Below are 24,566 nucleotides of genomic sequence, written 5' to 3' on the forward strand. Positions count from 1 at the left end.
CGTCAGATTCTTCTCAAATCCCACATCCCACCTTCAAGCTGCTGGCATGGCCTTGCCAGCACACCTCGATTCTGTATTTATAAAATAATTTGGTGAAATGATTACATGCAAATAAAATACAAGAGGAAGAATCTAGACACGGCTTCCTGCTTTGTGCAGAAGTGACCGCGCCTGATCCTTGGGGTCATCTTTTCATCTTCTCACATAGCAAGTTGTCAACAGGCCACCCAGGCCACCCTCCCCTCACCCTTCCAGCGGTTCCCCTTCAGCCCCTGTCTGTAACATGCTCCCTATCTCCACTGCTAGTCCCCCTCTGTCGCCCGATGCACCTGCCAACCCTTTTTATAGTCTTTGCCCCCTCTGTTCGAGAGCAACCATCTGGTTTCCCCTGCTGTCACTGAAGTGCACGTGAAATTGGGTGGACGGAAGAGAGCGTGTGGAGAAGCTGGAGAGAGGGTGTGGCGGCTAAGAGCACTTGCTGCATGTTTTTCGTGCATGGTCTTATTGATCATCAGAGAGATCCTTTATTCACCCCCATGACTGGTGAAAATGAAGGATTGTGTCCACAGAGCACTGGGAGGCAAGCCTTGTCTTCTGATTTAAGCCTATACATACTGTGGTTGGGAAGAGGGAGCCTCATTGAGAAATTACCTCCTGTGATGTTTGCTTCTTTATCAACTATCTGGATTTGGAACTACCTAGGAGACACACCTCTGGGTGCTCCTATGAGGCTGTTTCTGGGGGTCATTTAACTGAGGAGATTAAGACCAACCCTAAATATGAGGGACACAGTTTCACAGCTAGGGACCCGGACTGAATAAAAAATGGACACTGGCATTCCTCCCTCTCCCTCCTCCCTCCTCCCTCCTCCCTCCTCCCTCCTCCCTGACTGTGGGCACAGTATAGCCAGCTACCATGGGCTCTGCCTCCCATGCCTTCTCCATCGTGATGGACCATCCCCTTGAACTGAGAGCCAAGCAACCCCTTCCTCCTTAAGTGGCTTTGCCAGGGACTTGGTCACAGCAAAATTAAATAAGACATAGCTCCTCCCCTTTCTAGGAGAGAGATGTTGAACCAGAAACTTTCTGAGGTTGTGGCTCAATGGAGTCAGGAGTCAGCTCTTGGGTGACAATACATAACTTATGGGCTTTGCTTCCTCACTTTATAAAGGAAAGGATGAAGAGTTCCCAGCTTAGGCAGCTGCCAGGCAGGAGAGATCAGGCAGCTGGAGGCACAGTGTGCATACAGTAGGCGCTTAGTTAATCTTGGCTGGCACCCTGGAATTGTAGACCCCTTCTCCAGCAGGCTGTTCTTGCACGGTGACCCTTACAGAGAGATCTGGTTTGGTTTCACTCCAGGATCCTGCCTCCTGATGCTAGGAAGCCTTGGTGTTTCTCTCCAGAACCTTGCTTGTCACAGTTGGTGGCATCAGCTGCTTGTTAGGGAGGCTGGTAGCTGGTGTTGCTTTGCCAGTCCCTGGAGAGGAAGGGCTGTGTTCAGTCAATGGCCGGGCTGAGTGAATGGTATGCGCCAGCCCAGCCCAGCTCAGCCCAGGGGCAGACGTGGCATGGGGAAGGGGCTTGTGGCTGCCTCCCCTCTCCTCCTCCAGCTCCCTCTAACTCCCCCAGCCCCCTTTGTGCAGGGATGGACTGGCTTGTTAAGCCACAGCTTTGGCTCTGCCAGGTTTCTGTCTGCGGGGGGAGGTCACGGGCAATCCACTTCCACCAATTCTTTCCTCTTCCTATTTGCCAGGCTGACTTGGGGGACCATGTGGTCAACACCCTAGCCAGGGCACCCATCTCTAGCTCTGACTCTCCCTGTCCTCCATGCCAGACTGTACTAGGGCATGCGTGTTCTTGACCTCAGTCACTCCCCCACCCCCAGACCTCTGCTGTGCACTCACCAGCCACAGAGTGCAAAGAGGTGCGACTCGGGGTCATGTGACTTGCCCAGGGCCATGTGGCCAGTGGCTGAGTTGTGCAACACTTGCTCCACAGTCTTTGCCTGAAGCCCGGGTGTTTGTGAGAGGTAGCATTGGGGGCCCTGACAAGGCAGTTGAAGAGTTGTGTCCTTTTGCTCCAGGGGGACATTGGCTGCCTGGGGTAAGATCTGTCAATAGGGTCGGGACCCCACAGCAGTTCCATAGCAGAGGAGCCCGGAGATGTGGTGAGCAGCACCGGATGTGAGCCATAGTGTCCACCAGGTGTCACCCAAGTTCTAGAAAACGGTCATTAAAAAAACAAAGGGTCCCAAAGCTGTGACTAGGGGAGGGGGAAGTGACAGGCTCTTCAGAACTCAGAAGGACTGGTCAGTGAGGGAGCAAGGACAGCGCCCTCCTCAGGCCTCAGTGTGGACCTCACAGCTCGGGAAGATGGACCAGGAGACATCTGGGCAGGATGAGTGGGCTGTGGGAACAAAGAACCCCCCTCTTCCTGCTCTTCCTCTCACCCAGCCCTACCCTATGGCCTCTGGGGTACACCTGGGGCTGCCACAGACTTGAAGTAATCTTCATCTGTCCTGGCATGCCACAGGGTACCATGCATGAAGGTCCCACATGCCTTCCTCCCCTCCTAGACCTGGGTGGGCTCTTGGGGAACAGGGCCACCCCTGGGAACACAGGAAACCGTCAATACAGTCTCTGTCTTCTTCCAAGGTCTCATAAAGAGCTGGGTCTGTGATGCAGAAAGGATGCTTCACTAAGGACTGAGGCAGGGGACAGAGCCCATATGTGGCAGCCTCACTTCCCCTGAGAACTTCTTCCCCCATGCCCTCAGGAACACTGGGCGGGTTAGTTTTTGCCCACTTTACACACACTACAGTTGGGAAGACGGGCCTCCACTGAGAAATTGCCTCCATCAGATTGGCACGTGGTCGTATCTGTGGGGCATTTTCTTGATTAATGATTGATGTGGGAGGGTCCAGTCCACTGTGGGTGATGCCATTCCCTAGGCAGAGGTAGGTTGTAAAAGAAAGCAAGCTGAGCAAGCCATGGGGAGCTGTGAGCATCTTTCTTCTGTGCTTCCTGCCTCTGGTCCTGCTTGAGTTCCTGCCCTGACTTCCTTCAGTGATCAACAGTGAAAGGCATGTTTAAGGCAAGTGAACATTTCTTTTCTCCCCATTCTCTGCTTTTGGTTATGGTGTTTATCTCAGCACTAGAAATCAAAGTGGGACAGTCACCCGTGGCTCTGGACACTGGGCACACGAGGAAACAGATACGAATTTGTGGAGGAACCTGAGTGGGAGAAAGGCGGGATGCGGATGGATGGGTTGCTCCATGGCATCTGTAGCTGCTCCACTTTCTCTATCTGAGGCATCTGACCTCAAAGCTAGTAACCAGGAGGACCTAGATCTCCTGCCTGTCTCTCACCCCACCCCCCTTCAGCTCACGAAGACAGCTGCTGTTTCCCTGGCTGTCCTATCAAGTTGTGACCTTCAGGCCAGAGGTTCCATCACAAAAGGGACACCAGAGACACACTGGAAGAGGGTAGTGTTGTCCTCAGCCAGTCCTTCTTGCTGCACACAGTGTGAACACAAAGAGGGGTGGCTGAATGTCCTTCTCAGGATTCAGAGCACAACTGTGGCTTTGGAGACTTTGGGACAGCTGCTGTTCCCTCTCTGGGCCTCAGCTCATCATCACAAAAGGGCAAGCATTCTGAGTTCACACCTGCTGCCATCATTGCGTGGAGGGTCCCTTTGCCCTTGCTCATGGCCCAAGCATTACTCTCCTGTCTTCTCAGCCTGTGCCTTTAGCTGCACAGGGCCACATCTCCCCACAAGTAGGGGGTGAGGGGAAGGATGAGATCATGCCAGCTGTGGAATGTCAAGGAACCTGTCTTCCCCAGAACTACAGACCTAGGAATGTATCCCTGTGCCCACCCTGACCCTAAGAAGGAACCAGCAGTGGCAGCCAAGACTTGGGGGGCTTTTATTAGTCTGAGGAGGGAATGTCGTATTCTATGGAGCCTGGGAAAGAGGGGAGTGGGGGCTGAGGTATAGGGGGCTGGATCCCACAGCAGTAGAGTCTCATTGGCCCAGCCTTCTCTATAGGTGTGTGCCCATGGAGGAGTGTACAAGCCTGGGGTCAAAACTCAGCAGGAAGCTCTCTGGGCACCCTTCCAGCTCTACCCTTGGCTTGGGGTGGGGTGGGGAAAGAGAAGGGAGGCTTGTTGGCTGAGCTCCCAACAGGGCAGATGAAGAAGGTCACAAGGCCGGGCCAAGTTGGATCAGTGCACACAGGTGACCATCATGTCACACCACCAGCAGCATGAGGCAAGCTTCAGGAGGGTCCCCCTTGCACACAGTGACCCCTCAGTCCCAACGCTGCCATTTCAGACACTGCCGTCTGCATAAGCATCTTCTCCTGTCTCCACTGCCACCTGCTTGGCTCTCTCTCCCCAGTGACAATGTCCCACGTGGCCACACAAGCTGAGCTTCCTGGTGAATGTTCTCAGTGTCCAGATGGGGCTGGCATCCTTGGGTCCTCAGGGTTAACATCGGATGAAGGCAGAAGACAGGTATGAGGCGGGGCTAGACACTGCCGACCCTGAGATGGAAGGTGAGGCAGGGGACAGGGGTAGACACCTGAAGAAACACAAGGCTGGGGACAGTGGAGAAGGTGACCTGCCAGCAGGAGCCTTCAAGATTCCCCAGACCCATGGGGCCACACCGTCAGCTTCACTAGCCTGCCCCCATCCCTTCTCTTGCTATGCCCATCTGCATGTCTGGCAGCCGGCCTGGCCCTCGTTACATCTTGCTCCCACCTCCCCACCACCCCTTCTTCACCAGCCCACCCCCTCTCAACCCGCGTTTTCCTCCTGTCTCCTGCGTTGACCATCCCTTCCACCTTTCAGCCTACACCTCAGTGTCTTCCCCAGAGACAGTCTGGATCGGCCTCTCCCTGTGTATGGAGCAAGAGCTCCAGGTTCCCCTAGCTTGCCACCCGGGATTTGGATGGGGCATAGTGGGATACACACCACTTCTGTGCAGGAGTCAGAGGGGCAGGAAGAACTGTGGATATGTGACCACCCTGCCAGTCCCTGTAAATGCAGCTGTTGTCTACATGGGGTCCCTGTGCCCTTGGAGCCCACCCAAAGGCACTCTGAGTAAGAGAGGTCAGGCTTTGGGCCTAGACACATCCTGTTGGCTGAGGGCCAAGTGGGCCCACCCACTCTGTGAGGGGGACTCTAGAGAGTCACAAGTCTTCCTCAAAGAAGAGATGACTCCTTAAGTCATCTTGTGGGACTCCAGGGGCCCTCAGAACCCAGGCCTCAACCTAGTGCTCTGCCTGCCTGAGTGTAGTTCCAGGCCTGTGCTGGACTCTAAGGCCCTGGGAGTTGAGCTGGGGCCACATCCATTCCTTCCGTATTCAGGAGAGACCCAAGCGAGCATGTGTTTCCTGCTAAGACCTGACCCAAGTGCTGAGTGTGAGGCTAGCAGTGATGGCCACAGACACGCTCTGGCCTTTCTGGTAGTGAGCTCACTGCGCGACTGGGAGGGAGCCACAAGACAGCTCTGGGCCTTATCTGACCCCACACATCAGATGTAGACCCCAGCCTGACTGTCCACCCTCTTTTCTCTCAGACCTCAGGCGGGCTAGGTTGAGACAGGAGTTGCTGGGAAGCCATGTCCACAGGTGACTTCCTCCGGGTACGGGTCGTAGATGCTGCAGTTGGGTGTGGGACCCTGGCAGTAGACATTGAGGTAGCCTCGGTACTTGTCTCTGTACGGCTGGTCCTTGAGGCACAAAGTCAAGTTCTTGTCACACTCGCATGTCTGCTTGTCACACTCTGTCTCGTTGAGTTCACCTGTCGTGGAAAGGACAAGAGAGGAAGGGACTCTGAGACACAGTGGCCTCTGGGACGTGACTTGGAGTCAGTAGGTCTTGTGCCTCCTTGGCCTTTAGGGTACCCTGCTCTGGGCTGGTACCCCATAGCACAGGGTAAAACTGGGGAACCTCTGAACAGTTGGGACAACTGAGGCTAAGAAAGAGGGATGGGGGAGCTGGAGAGATGGCTCAGCAGTTAAGAGCGGAGGACCCAGGTTCGGTTCTCAGCGCACACATCAGGTGGCTCACAACGCCTGTGACTTTAGTTCCAGGGAACCTGACACCCTCTTCTGACCTCTACGGGCACATGCGTACACATGGGACACATATAGACAAGCAGGCACACACACATACACATAAGCAAAAATCAACAAAATTAAGAAGGAAATAGAGGCGGCTTTACCCACCCCTACTGGCTGTGCCCTGTTTTCCAGACTCCTCCCTTAGTGGAAGAGCCAGGCAAACCCCCACTTTCCTAGGGAGTGATTGGTAAGGGCCAAGTAATGAAAGGTAGTTCTTACTCAAGTTCATGCCAAATTCAAGGTCATTCTAATTCTTCATTTTATGTTAATACTAATTTGAAACCAACAGTTAACTTTTAGTGCCAATGTGTCTCATTTGGGATATCCTTATCCCCAAAATGGTTTTCATTGCTTGCCTAAAATCCAAATTTAGTGGGGTATCCTGGGTTTGTCTTTGGGTCCCCATCCTCACCCCCAAGGTCCCATTCCTAGCCAGGGAGTCAGGGGAGGGACTCACTGCAGACAATCACAGTATCATTCTCTATCCTGTGGTCATAGTGGTCCACATAAGGGCGGCAGCCCTGGTCGAAGACCTTCTGATAGCAGCAGTCATGGGCGTGACAGCACCTGGGGGGGGGGGCAGAGATGAGGAGACAGGTGAAGGCAGCCAACGCCCCCACCCCGCAGCACCTCCACCCCACCCCCAGCCCAGCAGAGACCTCTGATCATCTGTTTCAGTCCCTCATGGCCAGCCCTTCAGACTGCAGTCCAGAGAGGGATAGTTACATGCCCAACGTCACACAGTAAAGCAGAACTGGCGCCTGGCACCCTGTATTCTTGTCCTGGATCCTACCTCTTTGTCAGGGCTCCCAGCTCCCTCCCTGCCATGGAGCCTAGAGTGGAGCTGCAAGGGGAGTCAGGTGTCCCCACAGCCCAGTCAGGGAGGGAGCATCGGAAGGAAGCCATGGCTTTAAAACCAACATGAAGTAACTTAGACTCTAGGCAGAGGCCCCGCCTCATTGGGCTGGATGGCCAGGGAGGAGACAGGGTCTAGGGTGAGTCTTCGGGCATTGGGGGGTGTGCAGGATGGGGAACAAATGGAGAGTAGTCATCCCCTCCTCTTCTAAAAGAGTGAAGCCAACTGCCAGCTCCTCGTGGGGCCAGAATTGGTGCTGGCTGCTGCCAGGAAAGTGAGAGCAGAAGCCATCCATGGCTTCCCGGATCTCTTAGTCTGAGGGAGGAAGCTCGGACTAATGGGGTGGGTGTCCATCATGTCCCTTGCCATTGTGGAGTATCAGCCACGAGACTGGCACCTCCTTGTCTGTGGGAAGGCAGGAAATGCTACTCTAATATGAACACCAGAAAGCATTTATGAAGTTAAAGATGGGGATCCTGGCCCTTCCTCCTCAGTCTGTCCATTAGCTGCCCCCATGTCTTCCCACAAGAGGCCTCCAGAACCTACCAGTCTACCTCATCCATGGGCTTGCCGCGCCCCCCCAGCCCGCAGTAGCAGCCGTAGCCCACAAAGTACAGGATGGCGTTCTTGTGTGTGATGGCTTCCACCATGAACTTGAGGTTCAGCAGGCTGCTGTGCGCAGTGGATACAACTGCAAGAGAGCTGGGCATGTAAGTCTGGGCTGGTGACTCCTCAGAGCCGGGACCCAGGGAGCGAGCCGGGAAAGGGGGGAGGAGGGAGAGGGGAGTGGAGGGAGGAAGGAGAGGGGACTGGGGGTGGGGCATACAAATCCTGAAGGCTGAAGTGTTTCCCACTCCCAGCCTTGAGCCTTACAGCCTGGAGGACAGAATATGGTTCATATTTAGCTGCAGGCTCCACGCAGCTCCTAAACCCTTACATTTGTTAACTCACTGGGTATTCACTGCAACTCCTGACGTTGTTATCACATTTTTACAGATAAGCAAATTGAGGCTGGAACCCTGAGTAACTTGCCTAGGGTCACACTGTCACATGATGCTGGAGAACCCAGAGCCAAGCAGGGAGGGGACCTCAGCCACACCCTCTGCCTCAGGTGCTTGGCTTCTGATGGAGCCACATCCTGATAAACTCATACTATAGTAAAAACACTAAAAGTCAGCGTTACATTTCAGCCACATTTGGTGGTACACATTCCACCTACTCAGGAAATAGTCTGAGGCAGGAGGATTGAACATGCAAGGCCAGCCTGGGCAACTTAAGGAGATCAGAGAGCACTCCCCAAAGAGGTCATCCTGAGTGTCTGGTTCACTAGAGAGTGCTTCACAAATGCCACATACTGTCCTGAGTTACAGGAATTTGATTCTGGGTCTTTGTACTCCTTTCCTGACCTCTGTCTGGTGTCTCTGCAACTGAAGGGGAGCCGGGGTCCCCGCCAGCGTCCTGGAGTCTGTGTCTCAGTACACACGCAGAACAAGCAATAATGCAAACGCACTTCTGTCCCAGCAAAAATCAGCTTCCTGGCCAAGGCCAGGCCCTCCAGCCGTTCATCCTTCTTCCTCTCTCAACTGCTTCCTTCTCTTGTCTCCTGCAGGGTGTGGGGCTCTCTGAGCCATCTGTGCTGAGTCAGTGCCAGGAGCCTGGGGCCTGCAGTCCCTACCAGGGTGAAGCCACTCATTCACCAGCAGGAGGGAGGTTTTTATCCCCATTTGCAGGGTGAGAAGACAAAGGCTCAGAAGGTGAAAGGCTTGCCCGGGTAGCCCAGGTTAGGAATGGCAGAGTTCAGGCAGGAGCCTTGTCTGTTCCTTAGCTGGACGCTAAGCCACATGCAACATGGAGCCTGTGTAGATATAACCTCCACTCTGGCCTGCTCCAGCTGCACCTGGAGTTAGGCATCCCCTCCCCCATTCTCCAACTTCCCCCCTCCATGGACAAGGAAATGTTCTGAGAGACAGGAAGCCCAAGATTGGAAAGCTGGAGGCTGGATGCACCCTAAAGGGCCTGGAGGTATCCAGCTGCCACTGTGAGGCCCTGGCTACCTCCTCCCCTGACAGGGAAACTCCATCTCCTCCTCTAGCTGCAGGCACTTTACCATGGGGGCAGGGTATATGCAGTACCCTGGGGGTAGGGTATATGCAGCACCCTGGGGGTAGGGTATATGCAGTACCCTGAGGGTAGGGTATATGCAGCACCAGGCTCCCAGCTGCCAACTGTCAGCTCTCACAGGGTGAAAGTAAGAAACATACATGACTATGCTTGAGATAGACACACACACACACACACACACACACACACACACACACACTTGCTTTACCTCACAAAACTATCACACGTGGCACTCAAAGAATCAGTAGCCAGAGCTAAGGCCACATCCACAGGCAGAAATAGCTCATATTCAGTCTCCTCGGACCAGTGGTTTGGGAGAGACATGAGGGGTTGTTTTCTAAATGACAGGCCATTTTGTCTGAATGCATCAGCCCTTTTGCGTGTCTGGCCAAATGAACTCTGTCTTTGGGGGTGCAAGGTAGGGTCAAGCTTGTGTCAGGAGGCCCACTCAACCATGAGAGTAACTGCTCATATCCATGAAGCCCTGGGTATCAGCCCTAGGAAAGAAGTTTACAGGCAAACATACATTTATTCTCCCTTTCCCTCTCTCTTCCTGCCTCCCTCCCTCCCTCTCTCTGTCAGCAGAGCTATACATTCTCTGATCACACACACACACACACACACACACACACACACACATCACAATGAACACAAATATACACCCAGGTGCCAGCCAGGAGCCGTATTTTACTGAAGTGTGGGGCACACAGACATGGTGTATGCTCAGACACACCTACACTCATGCACAGACACGCATCTAGCTACACACAAACTCATTAACTCCTGCCAGCACGGAAAGTCACTAATACATATGCTCAGGTCCACAATGATGGCAAACACTACCATGTTTACGAGGCTTGCTCAGCTCCCTGCACCTGCTCAGCGTAGCTCATAAAAGAAGGCCCCTGGCTTGTTTACAGGTGTCCAGAACTAAACAGCCCCAGAGGAGAGGTTGAAGCCTGACAGGGAAGTGGAGGCCTAGAGAGAGGAAGGAACAGCCTGCCAGTAGAATAACACAGAGCCCACATTTCTAGGGAAAGGCTGGGGGTGAGAGGGGGGTCAGAAAGGTCTCCTGGGAGCCATGCTCACCACTGCCGGCCAGGACTGCGATGGCAAAGAATTTCTTCATACTCAGGCTGGACCTGAAGAGAGATCAAAGCCAGCCTGAATCCCTCCTCTCCAGCTAACCGTAGCTGGGTCTCATTCAAGACACCACCCATGCTTTCTCTTGCCTTAATTGCTGTCACCCAGCCCTGTGACCAACTCCTCCCCACCTGGCCTGCATCTCCTGGGAGGAACACACCCCAGGGTGGCAGAGCCACCAGAACCAATTTCCCCCGACTCTCAGCTCCAAGACAGGAAGCCATTGTTCCACACCAGATTCAGCTCTCAGGACCATACTCCAAGGAATGCTAGGACCGGAGTCATGGGACCTCAGCTGGCACCTGGATCATAAAACCTAAAACCAAGAGACTCCAGTCACTGGATTCTAGATTCAGCTCTGCAGATGCTGAGGGTCCACAGGCAGATCTCTTAGCCTCTCTGGGCTTCAAGAACAGAATTAGATTGACTAAATGTCCCAGAAATCCTTCTAGCACCAGAATGCAGTTGGCACACCTCTGCTCAACATGCAGACACTCAGAGCGCTCCTTCCTGAAAAACTGACTCTAGTAGTTTATCCCCTTCCCGTCTCCCTGCCCTTCTCCCTGGAATGTTCTAGTCCAGGGCAGCAAGCACCTACCTGGAGGTTCTGGAAGGAGAAGAGGCCCCAAGGCCTGGACTCTTCCATCTAGCAGGGTGTTTAGCCAGCACCTTCTTCCTGAACCCTTTGGGGTTGGCCTGCGCCCCATCTGCCATGTCTTGGATTTGGGGAGGCCAGCGACATAGGGCTTGAAAGGTCCTTAATATGCCCAGAAGTCTCTGAGGAGCAGGCCCCAGCTTCACGCTGCCTCGAACACTAGCAGGGTAGTGATGGGGCAATGCCCCTGGGCAGAAGGCAGGTGACAGATGTCCTAGAAAAGACTGGCTCCACCTCTTCCCTCCCACTGCCACAGCCCTTCCCACACCAGGCTGGTAAAATCCCCACCCCGCATCAGCCTGCCCACCCCTGGGCTTGGGAGTGGGGTGCAACCACCAAGAATCAGCCCCACCCCCTGTACCTGAAGCAAGGTTGAAGTTCTCTCCATCCCCACCTGGAAGATGCCAAGGAACATGTTACCCAACAACATTTGTTGAAGAAAAGCAAGCTGCCCTTTCTTCAAGGGACCTTCCTGTAGGGACCACTCTGCTGGGGCCTTGCAGTGAGCAAGTGGTAGCACATGCCTGGAATCCTGGCTCTTGGGAGATGGAGGCAGGAGGAAGGAGCAGGAGTTCAAGTCCACCCTCAGCTACATAGCAAGTTTTAGGCTAGCCTGGGCAACATAAAACCCTGTCTGAGAGAGAGAGACAGAGACAGAGACAGAAGACAGAAGAGGAGGGGGAGGGGAGAGAGAGAAAGGACCAGAGAGTTACCTCAGTAGTTAAGAGCACTTGATGCTCTTGCAGAGGACCTGGGTTCCATTCCCAGCACTTACCTCACAGCTCACAACTGCCCATAACTCCAGTTTCATGGGGTCTGGTACCTTATTCTGCGTCTTCAGGTACCAGGCATGAGAGTGGTACAGGCACATACATGCAGGCAAAGCATTCATACACATAAAATAAAAATAAACTGAGGCTAGAGAGATGGCACTTACCGCCCTTGCAGAGGACCCAGGTTCAATTCCCGGCATCCACATGGTGGCTCACAACCATGTGTAACTCCAAGTCCTGGGGATCCAGTGCCTCTTCTGACCTTTGCATGTAGTAGACATACATGCACTCAGGTACATACATACAAAATAAAAGAAAGTAAGACATTTTAAAAATTAAAAAAATAATATTTTCAAAGAAAAAAGAAGTGCGTAAAACAAGGCAAAGGCAAGTGTGAGTGAATACCAAATCATCAAGAGGACCCAGCGGGGCACAGGCTCCAGCTAAACAGACTGGACAACTTTTCCCAAAACTGTGGGGTGATCTGGCATTACCCCAGGGAGATGTCCGAGAGGGACGACAGAGATCCCAGCTGAACCACTGTAACAAGACTGTAGCTAAAAGTGGACTCTGCAGAGACCCACAAAGAATCCTAAACATCAAAGCCCACTAGAGGAGAGAGTTGTGAGGAGCCAGCCCAGGGAAGGAGGCTCTTGCTGGTGAGGGGGCTTTGTGTGGACACATACCTGTCCACTGTCCAGATGAACAGAATCCCCCTCACACTGAAGGGGTTCCAGTCATCCATAAGCATGTTGGTGGCCACCTCCCTCAGCCTGAGACCCAGGGTGTGGGGAGGGGCTCAAGCACATGCATCTGGCAGATACACCCCCACACACACCTGAGGTGTCAAGACCAAGGCGTCTTGGGGTTCTTTTTAACCTGTCCTTGTGGGTAGAGACCACACTCAGTGCAGCCATCTAATATATCTCAGGGCTTCAAACAGCACCCCAGGCCTCAGCAACAGCTCTCTTACCTCACTCCTAAATAGTTACATCCCCCCAAAAAATGTCTTTGAAAATCACCATTGGTGCCCCGAGCGGTACCAGGGTGGTGGGGAGTCTGGGTGTTGGCATCAGTTGCCTGGTTTTAGGAAGTGGGGTGTGCGTGGCTGGCCCTGTCGTTACTGTCCACTGTGTGGGGTCAGGAAGGAAGGGAGGGTCTGAGCTCTGGGAGCTGCCTGAGCAGACTGGCTGAGACCTTGGCAGCGGGCTTCCTTCCCTGTTCTGTGCCCCCTCAGCTGTGGAGTCAAGGCCTCCTTCCAGGAATAAGGACTGTGACTGCCAGTGTCAACTGCTTGTGCTACGAGGCACACACGGGGCCCAGTTTCAAAGATTGGACCGTGACAAGGGCCTAGGGTGAATCCGGATGGCGTGTGGGGGTTGGGGTGATGGGAAAAGAGTCCTGTTGGACTCTGGTACTTCCAATTATTCCCTCATCCGTATATCTCCTCCTCCAGTGTTTCCAATCCTGTTGACAAGGGTCTGAAAGGGGTGCCCCCCCCCCGCCCCTCCCAATCCTCTTTCTGTCCCCGCCCCCCCCCCCAAGCTTCTCTTCCCCCTCTTCTGGCTGTCCCCAGCCAATGGGCCTATCTCATGTGTCATTCATTGTCCCTCATCCATTTCCTCCCCCCACTGCTGCCCAGTTTCCTGTCTGGGTGCCCAGGAAGTTCCTCACAGCCTCCAGTCACAGGCCCCCACACAAAGGAAGGCTCTAATTTGCACTTGGATGTGCATTCCCTTGTGGGTACGTGTATGTTTTGACTGGTGGATCTTGACACAGACTGGGGACCCTGGAGATCAGGGGCCCTCATTTTCTCCACGAGCTCCAGGGTGTGACAAGAGCTTGCTCTACCGTCTCAGACCAGCCCTGGCAAGGCTGCTGTTGCTCTGGATGTCTGCAGGGAGCTGGGTTCTAGTTCTCACTACACATTTGCATCCACCCCTCAGGAAGATCACTGAACTACAAAGAAAAGATACAGCCTCCAGGCTGCAGGAGTTGGGGAGCACCTGCATTTAGGCTGAAGCCAAGACCTGGGACCCCAGGAAGCTACTTTGTCCCCTAAAATTCTAGTGGAGGTGCAAGTTAGGCAGGTGTTCAAACAGGCCGGGTCCTCCCCGGGGAGGGGCGGGCTCCTCCACTCCCACCTTCTTCTTCCAAGTTCCAAGTGCTCAATAGTGAATAATAAACTGGTCCACCCAGAAATTCCACTTGCAGGAGAGCAACCCCAGATACAAACCTAAGCTATTCCCAAAGATGGATGCAAAGAGACACTGTGGAGGGGGGGTGAATTTATGACGTTTATGTTTATGGACAGTCAAGTGCGTTCGGGGCCACTCACTCTAATTTAATCACCTTTAAAAGTACTCTTTGCAAATACAGATGCATTCTGACACACTGGGCTAAAGTGCTCCAGAGGCTTTGCCATGTGAGTTTTGAGGGAACACCATTCTGGCCAGAAGGAGGATGTACAGGAGTTCCTACATGACATTATGTGAGGAAATGCTGAATTTGTCCTCTGGAGTTATATCCATTCTGATACTAAAGCTGATAACAGCACTACAAAGGAAGAGTACAGACCAGTCACCTCCTGAACACAGACGGAGTCTCTAATAATATACCAACAAAAAAGTAATCCATAGACAAGCGGGCTTCATCCAAGGAACGAAGGGTTGGTTTTTACACCAAGAGTACACCCCACGTGTATTATACCACATTAACAAATTTCAAAAGAAAAAGTCTAAGATATCTCAGATGCAATCAAGCCATCCAGGAGTCACCATGGGACAAAATTCAGCATTCATTCTTGGCAACAAAAATTTTAAAAGTCAGAAAACTGAGAACTAAGTTCAACTTGACCAATAAACCACAGCCAAAGTCACACCTGAGGCTGAAAAAAACTGAATGCCCCCTGCTGGGAAGGAAGCAAGGATGTCCACCCACTGGGTCTGTTCAGCATTGCACTGGGGTTTGGGGAGGAGGGGCAGCAGTGGGGACATTTAGTACAGTCAGGTAAAGAGGGCAAGGGAGGGAGAGGCAAACAAAGAAATCAAGCACACTAAAGCTGCAAAGGATGCATCCGTCCCTGATGACACGTGTGCCTGATCCCAGCACTCAGGAGGCAGAAGAGGCAGATCCCCGAGAGTGTGAGGTCAGCCTGCGCTACAAGGAGAGACACTGCCTCGAAGAATAAACAGATAACCACCAATAACAACAACGAAAGAGTGCTTCTGTTAGCATCAGTGGAATTAGTCCACCTGAGGATTCCTGCCTGACCATTGCCACCACCAGTTATGTGCTGACGGTCCTGCCCTGTCACAGTAGTGCCTTCACTTGGCTGAAGTTGACATCTGATGACAGGAAGGAGCAGGTTTGTAAACTGGCTAAGAAGGGCCCCGACTCCCTCACCAATCACTGTGACCTTGAAGGACTCACAAGACATAGCACCGTATGCATTGTGGTAAAGTCAGAGAGACCTGGGCCCAGCCAGGCATGACAAGTGGTGTCTGCCTGTAGACCCAACACTCAGGAGGCAAAGACAGGAAGATCAAAAGTTCAAGGGCAGCCAGAGCTACGGAGTGAGACTGGGTCTCAAAAACAAAAGAAAAATGCATGCCTGGGTGGGAAGAACTCCTACCATTAGGATGAGAGCATGAAGTTCAGAATAGTCCTGAATGATAAAGAGATGAACCCATCCATCCACCTAGTACCACTTGAGTCCTCCCCCATCCCAGGGAAGATGAATCACCTACAGCTTTGCCTCAGCTGTACAAACTCTTCTCTGTGCTCAAGCAATGCAATCACTGTTTAACATTTTAAAAGAAGAGGTGGCTTACACTGTGATCTCAGCGCTTAGGAGGGGGAAGCAGGAGGAAGGTTGAGTGTTCAGGGCCAGCCTGACCGGTGGTGAGTTCCCAAACAGAGAACACTCAACCAGGGAATGTAAGACCCGGTCACAAAACAAACATACAGGAAAACCCTGAAGAATCTACACATGTTAAATTCATACACTGAGTTTAGCCAGTTCGCAGAATAGAACATGGAAATTCAAAAATAACAAGTTGTTACGTCTACATGCTGGAAATGAATGTTTAGAAACTGACAACCTAAAAATATTTATAAAAATACCAAAATTATCAAATATCTATGGATGAAACTGATAAAGAAATGGAAAATGTGCACACTGAAAACTAAAATAATGTCCAGCAGGCTCAAAGAAGACCAAAATAAACCCAAAATAAGCCATGGGCTAGTCCACAGCGATGAGTCAGGAGTCTCGGTGTCTCTGAGAAGCCACTCCCTCCTGGGCTCCATGCAATCAATGTAAGTGTACTCGCAACCAAAAGCAGACTTTTCATACAGGGTTCAGCAAGCTCCTCCTAAAATTCATACAGAAATTGCCAGGGCTGCGGATATTCCTGTCAACTATAAAAAGGAAAATAAAGGAAAGAAAGAGTAAAAATAGAAGAAGAATTTTAAACCTTACGGCTCACCGTATACCAAATTTAAACAGATTTTAAGTAGGGGGTTGGGGTATGTAATTCAGTTGCTAGAGCACTTGCTGAGTAGGCACGAAGGCCTGGGTTTCATTCTCAGCACCACATAAACCTGGTATAGCGGTATATACCCAGAATCCCAGCACTGTGGAGGTGTAAGATCAGAAGTTCAAGGTCATCCTCAGCTACATCCTGAATTTCAGGCAAGCTTGGGCTATATGAGACCCTGTCTCAAAAAAGAAAATAAAAATAAACAGAATGGATCATACTTCAACCAGGGTGCTAATACAATATGTAGAGAAAAAGCACTCTTTTTAACAAGTCTAGAGGAGCGAGCTGGATAGCTACCATCAAAAGAATGAGGCCCAGCCTCTTCCTCATGCCACCCACAAAACTTAGCTCCCAATGGGGGCTGGAGAGATGGCTCAGCAGTAAAGAGCGCCTGAGGCTCTTGTGAAGGAACCTAAGTTTGATTCCCAGCACCTGAGTCTACTAAGTTAGTTAACTGGGGCTGAGGGGAGGGAGTTTGTGGCAGAGTCAAGCAGGGAGTGACTGCTATTGGTAGCGTTTCATTTAGGGATGTCCAAAATTAAATCATGGTCCTGATTACATAAATGTGAATTTTAAGAAATTGAAACTGGGCTTGGTAGCAGGCACCTAACATCCCAAACACTTAGGAAGTAGAGGTAGGAAGATCTAGGGTTTGAAGCCCTGGCTACATGAGGCCCTGCTTAAAAAAAAAAAAAAAAGAAAAAGAAAAAGAAAGAAAGAAAAAAAGAGAAAAAGAAAACTGAGTTAAGGGCTGGAGACATAGTTCAGCTGGTAGAATGTTTGCCTAGTATGCATGAAACCCTGAGTTCAGTTCACCACACCAACTGAGGATGATGGCAGGCATCTGCAATCTTGATACTTGGGAGCTTGTAGTATAACTCCAGTGTAACTCCAGGGCATCCAACGCCCTCTTCTGGCCTCTGAGGGCACTGCACTCATGTGTACATACCCACACATTCACGTAATGAAAAATTAAAATAAATCTTTTTTTTAAAAGGTTAACTCAAAACCAGAAACCTAAATGTAAAGTATAAAACCTTAGGAGACAGCCAGGTATAGTGGTGTGTGGTTGTGATCTCCGCACTGGGGAACCAAAGACAGGAGGCCAGCCAGTGAGTGGAGGCTAGCCTGGGCTGCATAGCAAGACCCTGCCTCACACAAGCAAACAAAATCAGCAAAATCTCGTAGTGTGGGGATAAATCTCTGTGGTATTGGAATAGGCAACAGTTTCCTAAATATTGTTGCAAGAACACAGGAGACATAAAAACAAAAAACAAAAAATTGAATCTCATCCGCATTTGAAACGCTCTGCTGCAAACTACGCCGATAAGAAAGTGAAAAGTGGGGGAACATCGTGTGAGGACTCTCACACGCCAGCAGTGACAAGAAAGCGAAAGGGTACCCCACAGAGTGGGAGAACATCGTGTGAAGACTCTCACACGCCAGCAGTGAAGCGATAACAACCCAGTTTCCAAATGACAAAACTCAAACAGTTCTCCAGGTAAGATAAACCGATGACCAATAAGCATATGGAAAGGTACTTAACATCATTAGTCACCAGAGAAATACAAATTGAGGCCACCCAGAGGAAACACCTCACACCCACTAAGCCAACTGTGATGAATAAGAGAGGTGAGAAGACTGTTTCACCCGGGAGCCCTGCATGGCTTTGGAAATAGTCTGACCTTTCCTCAAAGCCTTAGGTGTGGAGTTTTCCATATAAATGAAGCGGAAGCTCCGTTCCGGGCGTCTACACCCAAAAGAAACAAAAACAGGTGTCCACGGGAGCTGTGTACACTGTTCACAGTCACAGTGTGCAGGATAACCAAGAGTGAGGGAGAAATGCCCATCCATGGACCAGTGGCTGTATGAAATGTGGACTAGCTACTCTGGGACATATTACCCAATCACTGAGAGCACTACAGAGGCTGTAGTCCACAGCTTGGCCAGTAGATGCTTTCCACACAAGCATGAAGACCCGAGTCAGATCCAGACACTCACAGAAAAGCCGGGCACAGCGGTGTGTGCCTGTAACTCCAGCACTGAGCAGTAGCCTATGACAGGAAGGCCCGTGGGTCTTACCGGTCAGTGAGTGTAGCTAAGCTCTGGGTTCACTGAGAGACCTTCTTTTGAGAAATTAAGTGGAAAGGGAGTGAGGAGGACACAATGCTGACCTCTAACACACACACACACACACACACACACACACACACACACACCTATATACATACACACAAATGTATATACGTACATACAAGCACACATACATGGACACACCAAACAAAAGAAGGAATCCAGTGTCAGTAAATGCCACAGTACGGGTGAAACGAATGTCAGGTAGGAGAAGCAGCCACTGAAGGCAATATGATTCATTCACATCCAGATCTGAAGCAGGCAACAGAGATAGAAACTAGGGCTGAGGGGAGGGAGTGTGTGACAGAGCAGAGCAGGGAGTGACTGCTGTTGGTGGAGTTTCATTTGGGGGTGTCTAAAATTAGATCATGTCATGGTTACATAAATATGATTATTAAAAAAATTGAAGCTGGCCAGCATGCATCTCCAACCCCAAACACTTGGGAAATAGAAGTAGGAAGATCAAGGGTTTGAGGCCAGCCTGGGCTACATGAGACGCTGCTCAGAAAACAAAAAGAAAATTGAATTAAGGACTGGAGATGTAGCTCAGTTGGTAGAGTGCCTAGCATCCATGAAGCCCCGAGTTCAGTTCCCATAAACCAAGGATGGTGATGGCCTGCATCTTCAATATTGAGAAGTTCAAGGCCATCCTCTCCTACATCTTGAGTTTGGGGCCAGTCTGGGCCATGTGAGAGCTTATCTCAAAAACAAAATTAATAAGTTATATACATGAAAGAACATTATATATACTCAACAAGCTGCCTCTGAAGATGGATCGTTTTGTTTGGCCTCAAGGAAGGAAATCTCAACACATCTCACAATGTGAAAGAACCATAAGGATTAATCTCATAATGAAATACTTGAGCTGTCAATCATAGAGACAAACACTGTGGAGTCTTGCTTCCGGAAGTGTTCAAATTCACAGAAGCCGATGAGGAGAGCGGTGCTTTCCAGGGGCCGGGAGGGGAGTGCGAACTCTCGCTGCTTACTGGGAGCAGAGTTTCAGTTTTGCAAGATGGAATTTCTGTGGGCGGATGGCGGGGACAGTTGAGCAACACCGTGAGTGTACTGATGGCCAGGATACCGCACAGTTGAAATGGTTGTGATAGGAGATTTGATGATGTATGCATTTTATGTATGTTAAAGAAATAAATGCTTTCGGAAATTTTGTTGTCGGCCAACATGTAAGATTTAGCTTAGGGAATTTCTAAAGGCAAATGGGCTGGGCATGGTGAAGTCCTCCTGTATTCTCACTACTTGGGAGTTGGAGGCTTAAAGAACAAGAACTCAAGGCCAGCCTGGGCTACATGATACCCTGTCTCAGAAAAAACAAAAACATAGACTAACAAAAGTAAAAACCAGGGGATGGAGAGATGGGTCAGTGATTAAAAAGCACTTTTTGTTCTTTGCAGAGGACCCGGGTTCAATCCCCAGCACCCACATGGCAGCTCACAACTTCTGTAACTCCAGTCCCAGGGCATCCAGTGCCCTCACATGGCCACATGGGCACTATGCACACATGCTACACACACATGTGGACAAACACCACACACATAAAATAAGTGAAAAATGGAAAAAAAAAGAACCACAGTTCATACAGAGACCCTGGGCTTGGGTCCCCAAACCCACATCAGATGACTCACAAACACCTGTAGCTCCAATTCCAGGGGATTTGATGACATGCATGCGCACACACAGACACACAATTGAAAATAAGAGAAATACTTTGTTTTTCGAGACAGGGCTTCTCTGTGCAGCCTTGGTTATCCTGGAACTCGTTCTGTAGACCAGACTGGCCTCGAATTTACAGAGATCAGACCTTTAAGACAAATGCACACAGCAGAGGAAATCATCGTGATCTGGTGTTTGGTAGAACCCTTGATATAACATGGAAAGCACAACACATCAGAAAAAATATCCAGCACATTGGGCTTCACGGGCCCTTGACTTCTCATCCTTTCCAAGATCCTCTCAAGAAAATGGGAGAACTTGGGGTGTAGCTGGATAGTAGAGCATTCTCACACTCTTGACACCCCAACTGAATCTGCAGCATGGAGAAAAAGAGGGGAAGAAGAGAGAGGGGGACAGGAGCTGGGGGAGAGAGGAGACCATTAAAAATGACCAAAAATTTGATTTCACCAAAAAAGATGTATCAATAGTAAATTAGCATGTGGGGAAGGTGCTGAGAATTGTTTGATACTCTCTCCTCCTCCTCCTCTTCACCCTCTCCCTCCTCCTCCTCCTCTCCCTCCTCCTCTTTTCCCTCTCTGTTCTGAGAGAGATTGCATACAGGCCACACACAACAAGGCACTTCTAAGTAACATCCTCCCTCGTGCAGATATTTTCTTGAAATGATAATAACCCAGTCATTCCGTTCCTAGATGCTTTCCCAAGAGACATGAAAACATTTGTCCAAACAACCAAAAGTCTAGAGACTGGTAACTATTATCTAGTCATCTAGGAATTCCATATATCTGCACCAGGAAATATTACTCAGCACTGAAAAGCAGCATGCAGTAGCCAAAATGAGTCTCTGGATAATTATGCAGAGTAAAACGAGACAAGACATGTAAATACTGTGTTATTCCGTTTCTGTGCAATTTCCCAGAAAATGGGAAATCATCTGTACTGATAAGCAGATGAGTGGTTGCCTGGAAGCCAAGTGGGGTAGTGAGGAGACTTTCGGGGGTGATGGGTATGATGTTCACCGCCTTCATTGTGACGGTCATTTCACAGATGCATGCAGGCATCACTTGGCAAACTGCACATTCTAAAAAAGATTTTCTTTCTAACTATGTGTGTATGTGTGGGGTTTGTGTGTGTGAGTGCAGTGCTCACAGAGGCCATAAAAGAATCCCCCCGAGGTGGAGTTACAGGCTGTGCTTGCTGGGAACCCAACTCAGATCCTCTACAAGAGCCACAAGTACTGTAACCACTGAGCAATCTCTCCAGCCCTAAATTGAATGCTTTAAACCTAGCCAGACCTTGCTACCCTTGGTGGGGGTGGAGATCGGGTCAGGACCCGTTGCCAATACCAAAACCTGTAGATACTCAATTCCACTTTACTTTCATAAAATGGCTTAGCTTGCATATAATCTGCACAGCTCTGCCCATCTCCTTTAGATCACTTTAAATCAGCTCCAGAAGCCGGTCATGGGGGTACACATCTATAATCCTTGTCCTCAGGAGGCAGAGGCAGGAGAATCACAGCCAGTCCTAGTCCAGCCTTGGCTACATAGTGAGGCTCTGCCTCAAAAATCCAAAAATAAACAAATCCCTTAATAAATAACCTTTAGATCATGTATAATGTAAAGAGCTTTGTGTCTGTGTGTCTGTATATGTGTGTGTCTGTCTGTCTTATATACATGTCTGAGGTTTAAGAACCCTGGTGCATTCTGCTGAGGACATCGGACCACTGGAACACACACTCCAGAGGGAATGAAAATCGAGCAGTCTTTGAAGACGGTGTGGCAGTTTCCTATAAAGGAAACACATACTCACAGTACTGCGCGGTCATTCTGCTCCCTGGCGTTTACAGAGAGCAGAGCATGTGCGTGTGTTTAGTCCAGAGCCTTCCTCACAAGTGTTTCCCAAAGCCTCGCTCACCTTGTGACAACCAAACGAGAAGCCGTCTAAACACCTGTCACTTGAAGAAAGGACAAAAGGTACATCTGTTTGACAAACCCACAAGATGCTACTCAGAGACACAGTTCACAACCCACCCATACATGCAACCTCACGGCTGTACTTCAAAAACATTATATGATCCCAAGGGAAGGTGGGCAGAGACAAGGTCCCCAAACCGGATGATTCCATCTGCCTGAAACTCCAGAGACTCATCTAAGCAGGGGCAGGTGACACAAGCCTATAGTCCTCACTACTTGAGAGGTTGAGGCAAGAGGATCACAGATTCAAAATCTGCCTGAGTGACAGCCAGTTCAAACCTGGCCCGGGCAACAGAGTAGGACTGGAGGACTGAGGGCTACAGAGGCAGTAGAGTGCTCTGGCTTTAATCCCCTGTGACACACACACACACACACACACACACACACACACACACACACACCCCTTGTGCTGGGGTTACAGGCACACTGAGAATTTTACAGCGCAACCCATCTATAAAGATGGGAGATGGGTTAGTGGTTGTCTTGGATTTGAGGAGGGAGCGGAATTGACTTCTCAGGGACTGGAGGGAGATTTTGGCAGGGGTGTGTTGAGGGTGGGGGTGGAGATGGGTTGGGGCAGAGAATAGGGGGAGCAAGGAAGAATGGATTTGGGGGAAGGTTAATGAAAATGGCAATGATTAAGAAGTTCTCCAGGTGTGTGTCTTCATCTCAATTAGCCGAACTACTAGTGGATACATTTTATGTTATACAAATTATACTTCAATAAAGGGCTGGGTGGGTGTAGCTCAGTAAATCAAGTGTGTATCATGCAAAAAGCTCTGAATTCAATGCCCAGCACTACATGACATCCATCCTGATGGGCATTCCTGTAATCCTAGCACTTGGGAGGTGGAGTCAGGAGGATGAGAAATTCAAGTCATCCTCAGTTGCTTAACAAGTTTGAGGTCAACAAGGATAAATAAAAGCCTGTCTCAGAAAAAATTTAAAAAGAATGAATGAAAGAAATTATACCTAAATTTTAAACTTATTTTTCAAAAAACATTTGTATTTCTATAACTGACCAAATGACTCTGGAGGAAGACAGTCTCAAAGGTCATCATCCCCATTTTGTGGGGTAGAAACTGAGGCAGGGAGCTAGCTATGTGTGCATCTCAGCCCTGCACAGGCAGCTCCCTAAGGGCCTGGCTGCCCCAGACCTGCTGCTCTGTGGGGACCGTGTTGTGCCTTGTGATGGGGACAGATAAAAAAGACAATAATCTACCAGCACCAAACTCCTCCGGGAGGACCCCCTTACATTTACACTGTTTTCTTGGGGTTCCCCAATGCCTATATGGGTTTTCTAGGGTTACCATTACAATGTACCATGGGACTACACAGAGTGAGAAAGGGCACATACATGCATGTGTGTGCATGCAGAGGCCAGAGGTTGCTCTCTCCTTAGTCTTTGAGATAGGGTCTCTCGCTGAGCCCCAGAACTCACCAATTCCACTACCTGGTCTAGCCAGCGAGCCCCTGGGATCCTCTCTGCCATCCCCCGCCCTGTGCTGGGATTACATGTGTGCCACCATGACTGGCTTTTTCTGTGGGTGCTGGGATTCAAACACAGGCTTTCTCTAGGCCTTGTGAGGCAAACATTTTACTGAGCAGATCATCTCCCCAAGCCTAGAAATTTATTTTTTCGCAGCTGTGGAAGCTGGAAGTCTGAGCTAAAAGGAAGGTAGGGATTGGTCCTTCTGAGGCCTCTCTCCAGGTCGTGCCTCTTTCCTGGGCCCTCATGTGATCATTCTCCTCTGTCCTTTTAGGTGTTTTATTTCGAGGAAGGGTCCAGCTGCTGGCTTGGGACTTGCTAGGTAGACCAGGCTAGCCTGGAACTTGTGATCCTCCTACCTCATCCTCTCAGGTGCTGGGATCACAGCCTCACACCATCATACCCATCTCCTAGTAATCTCTCTTCTAGAAGGACACAGCCAGCAGGCAAACTGTCCTGTGAGAAGTGAATGATGCTGGCACTGACAGAACCCCAGGAAAGTAATAAAAATACAGACGGGCTTCCTGGAGGAAGGGGAAGTTTGTGCATGCCAGAGGGCTGTCATTTCCCATAGACTTAATAGCATGTCCCTCTGTATTAATCTTGCCTCTGGGTCATGGGTCACTGCGGGATTTGATTAATGATTTCAAACTATTGCCCTTGCCTTCTTGTCCTACTTGCGTAAATTGGCATCCTCTGTGCATCCTTGAATAAACAAACAAAGCCTTGTTGCCATTACTTCCCTAAGGAGCCACCAGCTGTCTGCACAGGTCCTAGCTTGACAGCGTTGGTCACTCTGGGGACACTGTAAGACCCTAGAAGACAAGGACTTTTCCTGCTCTTCCCTCTCTACCCGCTGCACACAGTGGGTGCTCAGGAAGTGTCTGCTGACCACATTCGTTTTCTTGGCTCCTGGGAAATTTCAAAGTATCCCCTTTGCTTCCCACCAGCCAACCCTGACAGACACATTAGCAGCTCCGGTTCTCAGGCACTTGCTATGTGCCGGGCACATTGTCCACTGTTCTCAGCCCACGGCACAGAATCCTCAGGATGGCTTCCCC

General features: G+C 50.3%; 1 protein-coding gene across 1 annotated transcript; it reads right to left on the reverse strand.

Annotated features, from left to right (window-relative positions):
• Positions 1–5,592: 5,592 nt before the first annotated feature.
• Pla2g2f (phospholipase A2 group IIF) lies at positions 5,593–10,960 on the reverse strand. The gene is made up of 5 exons (XM_059256220.1): positions 10,845–10,960; positions 10,193–10,245; positions 7,529–7,673; positions 6,584–6,693; positions 5,593–5,804 (listed from the first exon to the last, which is right to left on the reverse strand). The coding sequence occupies exons 1-5, from the start codon at positions 10,958–10,960 to the stop codon at positions 5,593–5,595; spliced, it is 636 nt and encodes a 211-aa protein (XP_059112203.1).
• Positions 10,961–24,566: the final 13,606 nt, after the last annotated feature.

The sequence above is a fragment of the Peromyscus eremicus genome, chromosome 2 (assembly GCF_949786415.1).
Source record: "Peromyscus eremicus chromosome 2, PerEre_H2_v1, whole genome shotgun sequence".
Taxonomy (NCBI): domain Eukaryota; kingdom Metazoa; phylum Chordata; class Mammalia; order Rodentia; family Cricetidae; genus Peromyscus; species Peromyscus eremicus.